Source organism: Monopterus albus, unplaced genomic scaffold (assembly GCF_001952655.1).
Source record: "Monopterus albus unplaced genomic scaffold, M_albus_1.0 scaffold48.1, whole genome shotgun sequence".
NCBI classification, from domain to species: Eukaryota; Metazoa; Chordata; class Actinopteri; order Synbranchiformes; family Synbranchidae; genus Monopterus; species Monopterus albus.
Genome location: NW_018127928.1, coordinates 264,449 through 276,734, shown reverse-complemented (window position 1 = coordinate 276,734; position 12,286 = coordinate 264,449). Strand labels below are relative to the sequence as shown.

At 43.9% G+C, this 12,286-nt stretch overlaps 1 protein-coding gene across 5 annotated transcripts in view; it reads left to right on the top strand.

The window, feature by feature from the left end:
- LOC109960503 (histone deacetylase 4-like) overlaps positions 1-12,286 on the top strand; it is a 52,121-nt gene that overhangs the window by 16,452 nt on the left and 23,383 nt on the right. For 3 of the 5 annotated variants that reach the window (XM_020600658.1, XM_020600657.1, XM_020600659.1), the window contains exons 3-5: positions 362-430; positions 7,343-7,668; positions 10,932-11,082. In XM_020600658.1, coding sequence (XP_020456314.1) covers positions 362-430; positions 7,343-7,668; positions 10,932-11,082 — 546 coding nt within the window. Of the gene's footprint in view, positions 1-361; positions 431-4,563; positions 4,772-7,342; positions 7,669-10,931; positions 11,083-12,286 lie in introns of those variants that run through there. The other 2 variants (XM_020600661.1, XM_020600660.1) reach the window with 2 other exon arrangements.

Below are 12,286 nucleotides of genomic sequence, written 5' to 3'. Positions count from 1 at the left end.
AAGCACAGGCAGTATCAGTCGAGCCCCAACATCCCTCCTTGCACACTGAATCCACACACAATCACACATGAGCTGATGAAGGCTGCTCCTTCGGTATCCCTCAGATTTCAGGCTTATTTTAGATACACCTCTGCAGCCAAGCATCTCTGCAAATTCACAGCTTGTTCATTTACTGGTCATGGATCGGGCAGTTGCTCAGGCGTCAGCAGCGACGCCGCGGCGTGTGCTTGCCGCTGTGCAGATGACCTGAAGCCCACTAATGGACTGTGGTCTTAACTGCCTGATTAGCAGGTTTGTTGCTGGAAGCTTGTCTTAATGTTGCGGACCATATTTGAAGGGGAGTGTTCTCTCTCTCCCACAGAGGGGATCCTGGGAAAGGAGCAGCCGCTGGAGCTTCTGAAGACATCAGCGCTCAACCACATCCCAACAGGTTGGACCCTGTTTGTTTGTGTGTGCATGAGCTTGTGTAAACCACAGCCTGTGTGCGTGTGTCTACGTGATTTCACTATTAACCACATCCTGTACGACTTTGCATCCTTCCATGTAGGTGTCCGGTTGTTGTGATTGTTTCACTGAAATTATAATTTGGTCTTTTTTGAAGTGTCAGCAGCATTATGACAATTGTAAATCGCAAATACAGTTGACGTAATTGACCGCTATTGGTTTCTTTAAGTCCGAAGCAGAATCCATGTTACTAATACATATATTTCTCATTCTCATTTGTCTCATGGAGCCATTTTGCTGAATGGAAATCCAGCAGCTGAATGTAGTGGCTTGTGTGACTGTTGTCTCAAGAGGAACGCCTGCTGGAAATATAGAGCAAAATAAGCAATTGTTCATTTAGTTGATGTGTTTGCTGCAGGCTCCTAAGACAGTTTGATGGTCCCAAAACAAATCAGAGTTACCGCTTGTGGACAGAAAATATTGGAAAAACAGGTTTCTGTCTCTGAATGCCCATCTGCTGTCAGTATTCTGTCTCCTTTGCTCGGACACAGACAAAACATCACCAAGTGTATTTATAATAGCTGTCTCTACCTCCAGTGCAAATGGAAGATTATAGTTGTGAGGAAGGTGCAGAGATGTAGTAGTCTAGATGGAGGCAGGAGTCCAGAACTGAAAGGGGCATAAACATAGATGAGGTCATTTGAAAGAGACCTGATTGTGAGGTGCTGTATCCATAATGAGGAAGCCTAAACAGTTCTGTTTCTTTTTTTTTTTTTTTTACCACAGTTTGAATCTTCCATTTAAAAGATAATGATAAAGTGTGAATCCTAATTGCAGTGTAGCACTGGAGCATCAGTGACCTCCGCCAGCCTGTTGCTGCAGGAGAACAAATCAACAACTAAGTATCTTTACTTTCACCAAAGCATCTTTCTCTTGTCCAGACCTTCACAGGCTTCTCATGTTGTTGTTGGCGTTATTTTCTGCACGCCTCCAGCTAGGCTGATAAAATATTGAAATTCACTAGAGTCACTTCATCAGATATTCTTGAAATCTGTTGTCTTGGATACAGAGCTGCTGAGGCCTCCACGCTGGTAGCGTGTGTGTGACCCGAGCCCGTTGGATCTGGAGAATGCACCTGTCTAAGAGTATTTATAGCACCTAGCACTCTGTAGCATCCCTCCACTTCAGCTTGGAATAGTTTCCTCATAGCAAATGCAAAAGCTGCTAAATACTTTGCCATCTAATCTTAATGTAGTCAGATGCCAGGGGATGCATTTAAGCAGGCAACATGTAGGGGGGGGTGATGCAAAGCAGCGGTTGCTGCACCTGCAGGTCAAGTAACATGACTCAAATGAACACCTGAGTTTAGTTTCGCCTAAGTTGCCCTGGTCATTTTAAATGACTGTCCTTTCTGAAAATGAAACTCTTAAAGAGAAAATGAATCCACACCTGATTGACAAACCACTGAATGTGTCAGATTTTAGTGGTTTTCTTTATATTTTCTTTTTGGATTACAAAAAGTGCACAAGCATACAGGAAAGAAGAACTCCACACCAACAACAGCATATTTGGATTGTGAACTGATGAGCCACAGGAATAAAGTAAGACTAATTAGTAAAAGGAAGAAATGCAGTATGTTGATGCAGTTTATTCACATGATATTTTCTTACTGCAGATACATTCTTAGTAACTTGCTGCTTTATTCTCAGTGGCCATAGGAAGGCAGGATAGAATTTTTCATTATTTTTTGACAATGATTCTATAAATTTAACGGGTCCCTTGATAATGAACATAATCTTTAGTTGCAGCCCCAAACAGCGCCATCAGAATGGGATAAGGTAAACCCGCCTGTTTGATCTAAATTCTTTCCTATTTATTTATTTTTAAGTTTAACCAGTATTTATCCAGTGAAAATCCCAACCTCTTTTCTCAATAATGATCTGCTCTGCATAGAGTCATGAGTAGAAATGATTAGTATAGCTCCCACTACAGCATGTACTTGTAAATAGCTTGTACTCATGGATCTGAAGTGTTTATCACTTTCCTTTTTCCTGTGTTGATCCAGGTAGCGAGATGAGACATGCTAGACCTGTGTTGGTCCAAAGGCTGATGGGCTTGTGCACATACTGCGCCTCAGCCTTCACTCGCTCTCTGTCCTCAGTGTTATTTGTTTGCCTCGCACCCTTCTCCTTCCTGCTGCAGACCGTTGTATGAGGTCATTGAGACCGTGACAAGCCAGCGCTTGCTTTAGGAAGAACAAGACTCACTGCACCTTGTCACGTCCCAGTCTCACCCTCCCTCTTCCTTTCCTTGTCAGAGTTCTGTCTAGTTTTTTAAGAGGTCAGGGTTCCATTTTGGAGCTAGATCACAGTCAGTCTTTGCCACAAGCTCATAACCAGAGGCTCTTTGCACGGGCGCAAAACTCTTGATATTTAGAGCAGTCGAGAGTCAGCAGGAGAACGTAACATATGCTGATGTTCATCAGGAAGCCGACCACAGCTATTTTCCACCACAGCAGATGTGCTGCTTGTTGCCTCTCATCTTACCCTTCTACTAAATTCACTGTGAAACCCCATGCAGAACATCTCCTCTTCTTTGTAATTTCTTTGCATGGTTTAAAAAAAGGCCTCAGCCACGTTTAACGGAGGCCTCTCTAAACAGCTCTGCTCAACTCAGTATGACATCTATTAGGCCTAACGAGTGTAGAGCTCAGGCAGTCAGACCGTGGGATATACATTTGGCGAACTGACTCTCAAATCAGAGACGCCAGCCCTCTGCATTGTCTGGTATAAATAGATCTGCAATTGGAGCCAGAAGAGTTGTGGAGTGCACCCGAGGGGTTGTAAACAGATTGTGATTTGTTACAGAGAGATGAAGGGAAGAAAGGTGGGAGAGAGCTGCTGAGCAGGGCTAGAGGATGGAGCAAGAAGGAGGATGGAGGTTCACAGATGAAGCTAGAGGAAACACAAAACCTCCAATGTGCACTAACCTGTAGTAATGCTACAAATACACACTGGTGGTGAGACTCTTTTGTGATGTTTATTAAATGCAACTGTCGTGGAGATTCCCTCTGATTCTTGCAGAGCTATCAGTTGTGTAGGACTCCTGGAAGCCCCTCTGGTCTCCTCTGAGACAGCACGTTGGTCTTTGTTTTGGTTTTGTGCCAGTACCCCCTCGTGTCCTCTATCTAGTGCACATCAGTAAACTGAGATACGTATTTGACATCATGGCTAGTATACAAAGATGTGCTGATGTCAGAGTTTCTTAGTCAAGTTTCACAGGCCTCATGTCATGCATGTTTCTGCTGAGTTAAGTTTGTGTTGTGTGAGTTTTAACATTTATAAAAGTAGGTTTCTTGATATAATTTAAGCATTTTTTAAAAATATTTTAATGGTCTGTACTGCTAATGTATAAAAGTAGAAACCTCTGTGACCCGTTCATCCAAATATACAAATGCTTGCACACACGTACTGGATACCACTTAAACAGAACTTAAACTGTTAAAATAAGTGCAATGTTGGCTTGAAGCGATGAAGAAAACAATGAATTAAAACATGTTTAAAAAGCAACAATAATAATCTAATACTAGTCTCTAATTTGATGATGACACCCAGGGTTTATATATCTGGGGAGTCTCCCTGTGGGGAACCATTTTGTGGATTCATTTGTTTGGGAAATGCAGGCAAATTCAAGACCAGGAATTTGAGCACACAATCATAAACTGCACCAGAGACTGAGAGGGGTGCTTAGGAGAAGAGGGGTGAGCCAAAGGAGACATGAGCCAAATGGGACACCTGAAAGTGAGCGGGAGAAGGAGTCAGTGATATTCTGTGCACTACAAACTGGCATGGAGGGTTCTCCTGCTCTCTACAGAAGCAAGGAAAGCCGGTCGGGCAGGGAAAGGAGCAGAGAGGGTAAGAGAGAGACAGTGAGTGAGAGAGTGCACTCTGTGTGTGTGTGTGTGTGTGAGTGTGACGCTGGTTCCTGGAAAAGCAGAGGGCTGCAGAATAAACAGGCTGCATGCCTGAGACTGCCCTGTGATGTCACCATTGGGCAAATGAAGGCCGAGGGGAGGAGAGAGTGGAGTAGAAGGAGGGAGAGAGAGAGGCGATAGACACCCATCAGGTTAAAACAGGAGCAGGGATGAGCAAAGAGCCAAAAGTGACTGAGTCAGAGAATATGACGACAAGTCAGATGAACAGGAAAGGCAACGCAGTGTCATTCCCTGTTATAGACTGAAGGAGGAAGGGAGGAGGAGACGCAGCGATAAGGAGGAGAGGACGAAGAGAGGAGGCTGGAGAAAGGAGGAGGAAGAGAGCGCTGATGGGTAACGACAGCACAGATTCCCACCTCTCTCGCTTTCTCTTTCTGTATCTCCCGCTTTGTGTGTTGCGCAATTAGCGCTGTCGATGTGACAGAGATGCCATATGAAGTGTGTTTGTGCAGTTGTGTGCGTCACCATCAATAAGTGTGCGAGGCTGTTTGTGTTGTGTCAGGGACTCAATATTTGTAGAGGAACATTTTGTACAGGGAGGGTGTGTGTGCACATTTGTGTGGATGAGTTATGGATTTGCATTAGCCAGGACTGGAGCCACTAGTGCAGTTTTCAGTCATAATCACATTTCTCCTGTCTTGTCGTTTTTTTCCCTTGTCTAATAGCTCTGACATAAAATAATGGGATGCTAAAACTAATATTAGCTGCGGAAAAATGGCCAAAAAAAAGCCAAATTAGGCCTTTTTCCATCCTGACATCATCTGTCACTGTGCAGGTTTATATTTGACATTAGCTAGCACCTGACCCTGGAGGCGTAATATGGAGTCCCTTCTCCATTCACCTCGCAGCCAGCACTTTGTCATTGTGAAGAAGACTCAGGATCTCGAACTGCAAAGTGACTCTCAGAGATCCAGATAAAATCAAGACCTGACTGCAAGAAGAATTTTTGATGAGAAATTAGTCAGATAATTTCATAAAAAAAAATTAGTGTAAAGTTTTGATTATTTTCAGATCCAACATATTGTTGTCAAACTTTCTCTGCCGAATGAGTCACAATTGTAGGAGTTAGTCTTTCCTAACAAGCCCCCCTCTCTCCTTCCCTTCTCGTCTCATCAGTTGCCAAACCATTACCGTTGTCGCTTGTAAAATGAACAGGGGCCAGAGAACAGTCAAAAACTGAAGGCGTCACCGCATTTAATTAAATATTGGGCACCTTGTTAGGCAGACTCAAAAAATGGCAACAAATCTAGCTCTTTTTCTTGGAAGGAAATGAACAGTGGAAGGAGACTGGGCGGAGGAAGGGAATGACAGAAGGCATATTATGGGTGGGAAATGTCAAACCTCACATCTCATGGGTTCAAAGGAGCAGACTCCTTTTCACTAATTTTCACAGATTACAAGACTGCGCCAGCTGCTGACACACTGTGTCCCCACATAACAGCAGTCCTTAAAGACCTGTTGCATGCTGTTGCTCTGCTTTCCTATGGCATGGATAATAGCAGTGGGGGGTTATTTCACCTGCTGCATGAACACACAAAGAGGAAGTGAGGTCCTTAAAGGTGCCATCTGACTTGAATCACAATTGATGCACGGTTACTGTTAGTCTGCAGTGGATGATAGAGGAAGAACAAGGCTCTTTCCAAGCTTTCATCTGCTGCATTGCTGCATGCTTTACAGCTTTGTTTTTCAAAAGTAGCACAATTCAGAGAGTGGTGTATCATGGATGAAGTCTGATGAGAGCCTGCCTGTGTCAGGGTTTGACAGATGCAGAGTAGTTGGTCCCATCTTAATAATTGGAATGGAAAAGACAGAAATGTCAGACATCTGTCAAATCAGTTTGTCAAGGCAGGGCTGAGTGGCTGTTTGACAGTAAAGTGCATTTATGATAAAGGTACACTTTATTAGCACAGGCAAGTGTCTCTGGCTCAGTAAACAGACATGTAGGTAAATAATCAGCCAATCGGCTGCTATTTATTGAGATTTAATGGGGAGGAATGTGCTTGATTGGAAGGCTTCTTGTGCAGTGATTTGTGGGTGGCTGGCCCAGCTCAAGGTCTGCACCTCGCTGGGTCAATGCAATCTTTGTGAGATGACGCTGGGCTTCATGTATAACTGCAGCATCAGCCACAGGTTGTGTGTGTGTGTTGCAGGTTTTTATGGGAGAGATCAGGAGAAAAAGGCTCACTTTTTATTGCTACAGATTTTTACAGATTGAAGTTGTGTGTACACAGCATAATGTTTCTAAATATATGCAGCTTGATGTAAAGGTGCAGAAGAGCTGACAAAAATTAGAGAACTTGTTCATTAAAGTCACAAAACTTAGAATCACTGTCAAATCCATTTCAGAAGTGCTGCAGATTGATGCCACCAGGCATCTGTTTAGTAATGGTCAGTTTTCTCTCCCTGAGCAGGTACAGCCAGTGAGTAACATTTTGAAGAGCTTTGGTTTGATCCCATCCAGTTGCACACAGTCTCTCTTCACACTTCTAATCACTACACAAACACCAGTGTGCCTTGTAGGTTCAATGTACAGTAGCGTATCACAGGGTCAGGAGCATCCAGGACAATATATGGCTGAGTCACAGTGTGCAGGTGTTAGGGTCAGTGATCCTGACACCATCTGGCACAAGTCTCGCACTTTATTCATCTGTAAGTTTTGGTTAATGAAAACGTTAGTAAATTATTAACGGTAATAAATAAGTGTGTATATTGAATATTACTGTGTCGTGATTATTTTTGTCTGTTCTTGACTGTTTAAAAAAAAAAAAAAAGCTGTGTTGAGATGACAGTGATGAAGTTCTCAGTTCAGAGTCAGCACATGTGTTTCTTCTGGACCAGCACTATCCTCAAAGTGTCCTGTGTGATTACACTGCTGTTTCTTTGTTCCTCTCTCCATCCTTGCAGTGGACATCAACTCAGCACTGCCTTTACGTCTCCCTCCAACCGCCATTCCCATGGACTTGAGCGTGGACCATCACCAGCAAGAGCAGCAGCAGCAGGTGTCCTCGCTCTCCCCGCCTGGACAGCAGTCACCCGGCTCCCTCGGAGGAACAGGCCAGGCTGGCGGGGTCGTGGTGGCGGCCTCGATGCGTGAGCAGCAGCTGCAGCAAGAGCTGCTGGCCCTGAAGCAGAAGCAGCAGATCCAGAGGCAGATCCTCATTGCTGAGTTCCAGCGACAGCACGAGCAGCTGTCCCGCCAGCACGAGGCCCAGCTGCAGGAACACATTAAGGTACATCTTTTACAGTTCCTGCATGGCTTGTCAAAACACCACAAATTCATATGACCCAAATACAGAGCTCTGCAAACAACACCACAGGTCGGAAAATAAAGTTCAAATAAAGCTCAGAATCAGATTTTCAGATGTTCATTGTCTACAACAAGATTCTTTAATTGCTGACAAAACTTTTAATGTACGTATGATACTGTATAATACTTGGTTCAGATTGCCTTCTTGTTCAGGCGTGTTCACCCACATTACAACTCACCTTCTTCCTGTAGATACACAGCATGACAGCCACCTCAAAGATAGTTTATTTTCATAAAGAAAATAACCTCAATAATTAATCATCAATAATTAAAGCTACAGTCCAGCAGCAGCCAAAATGTGCACAAAAACAAATATGGTCAAACTGTGCAAACAGACTTAGACTTCAAACCTGTTTAAAATTTTAGTAAACAGAGCAGAGACGGCTCTTAATTTGGCCACAAGATTCTTCATTAACAAATTAAACTCACCAACAGAAAGCAGCTCCATCAGCTTTAAATGTCTTTGCTCTGAGTAAAGAGGGAAGAGAGAACAAGGATGCACTTTGGCTTCATTTACTGCAGCTTCAGGGGCAGATGACAGCACTTTAAGGATAAGTTTAGATTCAGAAAACATGAAAAATGGTCCTTTGTGGCTCTGGTGGTGTGTTGCAGAATCTTGTGCACCAGTCTTGCTGTAAACCATGTAGAGAATATCTGCTTTTTAGACAGTAAACAGAAGCATTTTGAGCAGCACATGACTTTTAGTGGACTAAGCTAGGAGCACATGCCCATATCGTAGTGACCTGGAAATACACGGTGAATCTAGATCAGTACGCCCACACTCTGCTGCTTTAATACAGCAGGGCCCCTGAGAGCAGCGAGGCTCTCCTGTGGGGCTGAGGTATCATATAAAAATATTCCACTGTTTGTTCTTTTCTACTGCTGTAATATGAAGTGTAGTGCACACAGATTGAGCTGAACTACTTTTGCACAACTTAGAATAAAGTGTCTAAAAATGGAGAGTTTCCTCTTCCCTCCTTAATGTTCTCTTTCCTTTATCTGTTTCTTCTTTCCTGCATCAGTCTTCCTGTGTTCCTGCTTTCATCTTTTTTCCTCCTTCATCCTCTCTTCCTGTGCTTCTTTTCTTTCACCCCATTCTCCTTCCTTCCCTTTTTCCTTTCCTCCCTTCTTCTTTCCTGTTGATCTTACTTTCTCATTTCTCTCCCCTCTTCCTTCTTCTCTGACGTTTTTCTTTGTCTTCCTCCTTCCCTCTGTATCTTCCTTTTTTCCTTCTTTCCTCATTTTCACTCATTTTTCTTTCTTTCTTGTGCCTTCTTTTATATTTCACTTCCGTCCTACCTTCTGTAGTGTCTCCTTGTCATCTTCCTGCTTTTCTTCTTTCTTTTCCCCTCTGGTCTTTCCCTTTCCCTCTTTCCTTCCTTCCTTCCTGTCTTCTTTCCTCACTTCCTTTCACTAGGCTGTTGGTTTGATAAGCAGACACTCGTGCAGGTCAGTGGTACATGTGGACTCAGTCTTTGCTGTGTTTCTACTAGAGACTGGGATTGTTGGGTTGTTTTGTGATGTTAGTGGATGAGTGATGCTGTCTGGGCTGTGGTGGGGCTGATGGACCACTCAGGTGGAGGCCAGTGACGCACAGCCTGAGCAGGGAGGCCCGGCCTCAATCAGCCCCATTCACAGCCCCTGTGTGTATACACACACACACACTTGTACTGGCATTAAAACATACACATCCTCTCAAATGTCAGCAAACACGCAGTAACACGCATTCCCAGTTTGCTTCCACATTAGGGGCAGCCACACACACTGTGTGCACACATTCACACACATCTCTCTTTGCATGTTAACAACAGGAAACCCATAAAGTGAGAGATATCCTGAAGCTCCTGAGAGTATTAGTCAAAAGGGAAAAGAATATGTGTGTGTAGATCACTGGTCTATTGAAGCACAGGGTTTTTGGGTGTGTGCCATTGTGTGCGTGTGTGTGGGTGTAGAGCTTACTTTGAGCCTTCCCACCTACTCAATCGCCACTCCCCAACTTTGATTGAGGATCGAGGCTTGGGGTTGGAAACAGACCAGCCAGAGAGTCGATGTGCTTCTCTCCCAATCACCCCTGACCTTCTTCTCACCCTCAGCGTGCGTTTTAATCACACACTCTTTTTTGTTTGTTTGTTTTTACTGTATGGTGTATGTTCTTAATTTATGAATCTTGTGAAAAATTTCTCGTTTACTTGTATGTGAAGCCGTTTGTGCCACCGTCTTGACCAGGATTCCCTGGCAGAGGAGCTCTTGAATCTCAATGGGACAGTCCTGGTTAAAGAAAGGATATGTAAAATAAAACTTGTCTCAAACATTTGATTGGCCCTGATGGTTTAGACAGGTGCATGTCCTGGCTGCTGAGTGTCTATTTACAGCATTTAGAAACGCCATCAGAAGCAGATGACATGCAGATGCAGTAAAATGATAAAACATTGCCACCGGGTGTGCGATGATCAGGGGGAGAGGAGGGCAGACTGTCAATTCCTTGGCACATCAGAGAGACTATTATGTGGCTGGCTGAGTGCGTTCACAGAAAGCTTGCCTGTTGTATATTACAGAGGCATTAACAAGTCATTTGGACTCGTGATTTGGTGCCTCAAGTCGTCAAAATGCATTAAGAATCTGAAGAGGGTGAAAGTGTGCATTCGTAGCATTTAATTGATGCTCTTATCCACAGTGACTCACTGTGAGTTCTGGGTCTGGGTCAAGGCCACTTCAGGCAGTGGGGAGCGCATTTTGCTTTTGTGGAGAATTTATTTTTGACCTTTTGGTTACAGGAGAAACCGTCAGGGCACAGCAGAGTTTGATCCCTCAGTATAAAAGCCTGAGGATTTTTACATACAAAGCATTTAGCAGATGCTCTTCTCTTGCTTTTTTTGGAGTGAACAGATGGGTTATGTGTCTTGCTTAATGCCTCATTCCCAGTTAAATTGTTTATATTTATTTAAAAGCTTAAGCTTGTGGCCTGAGGATTTTATAAAATTGCAAAGATCTTATTTTGGTGCTTCAAACAGCTGTTAGACTTAATTTTTTCAGATGGCAACATAAGCAGACAAACAAAATCAATTGATAACATTTAGAACAAAAAACAACAAGTGACATTATCTTATCTTCTAGCTGCGAGGGCTTAGGAAGTGGTGAATGGCTCCTGAGGGTTTGCTGACGTGATTCTGATGTTTCTCTCTGCAGCAGCAACAGGAGCTCCTGGCACTGAAGCATCAGCAGGAGCTGCTGGAGCACCAGAGGAAGATGGAGAACCACCGTCTGGAGCAGGAGCTGGAGAAGCAGCAGAGAGAGCAGAAGCTGCAGCTGCTGAAGAACAAGGAAAGGGGACAAGAGAGTAAGTTGCAGCAAGATGGGATATTGAGAAGCAGCACCAGCCAAGCTGTGGGTGCGATGTTTGTCTGGCTTTTGCACATACTGTAGCTGATGGTGTACTATATTAAGTCCAGAAATCACCCAAATTATAATTCTAGCTCCAATGTAAACAATATCTCAACATGCAACTCCGTCTGACACCAAACTAAGACTGAAAGGGTTTGTTTTGTTTGTGTTCTCGCACCTTTCATACAACTTGTAGTCACACATTGCCAGATAAAGAGCAGCTACAAACAGAGAGAACAGAAAACAGAGATTACCGCAAAAGGTTTCGCACCTCTTGTCATAGATTCTGTACTATAACAAGAAAACAGTCAGAATAAGACACAGCCACAACTGCATGTTAGTAGCTTGTAAACAGACTCTAGCTTCACTCCCACTGTGTGCACTCACTTCATTTTAATTCAGTGTTGTAGTCCCAGCAAAGCCAGTCACTTTTAAATTACATTTAGACTTAACCTGAATCTTCCAGCTGTCTCATTATATTAGGGAAAATTTGATAATGATAATTTATTGGCCAACACACAAGGAATTTGTCTCTGGTACAGAACCGAGGCAGCCATCTGCGGCGCCAACTCACACACACAAACTCTGACTATTGGGGGCAACTTGGGGTTCAGTATCTTGCCCAAGGACACTTTGACATGTGGATTGAGAACGGAAATCAAACTGCCGACCTTCCAAGTGGCGGACGACCACTCTACCTCCTGAGCCACAGCCGCCCCCACCTGGGTAATCTGCTTGGAAGGCAGCTATACTCACCACTGAACCACTTTAGGGCCGAACCACTTTGCAGCAACTCTTCATTCAAAACCCTCCAAGACTGAAAGGACTGTTGAGATCCGTATTGCCCGTCTGTGTATTTTCATTTTACTTGGAGAACCTGTGTGTTTGTGGTAAACGAGCTCTATTAGCCGGTGCCCTTGGCAGCCACTAAGCCCAGTTATTACTGCCGCATGCTGGATGTCTCTCAACAGTTCATTGAAAGTGAGTGGACAGGAGTCCTTGAGAGCAGTGTACACACTGTATGGAAAGTGGTTACAGATCGGGGCTGCATCCATGCAAGGCGAGTGTGTGTGTCTGTGTGTGAGGGAAAGGGCTTGCACTGTGTGTTCTCGCATGTACCTGCATGACTGCAGTTTGTTGTCTGAGTTCCTTCAGTTTTC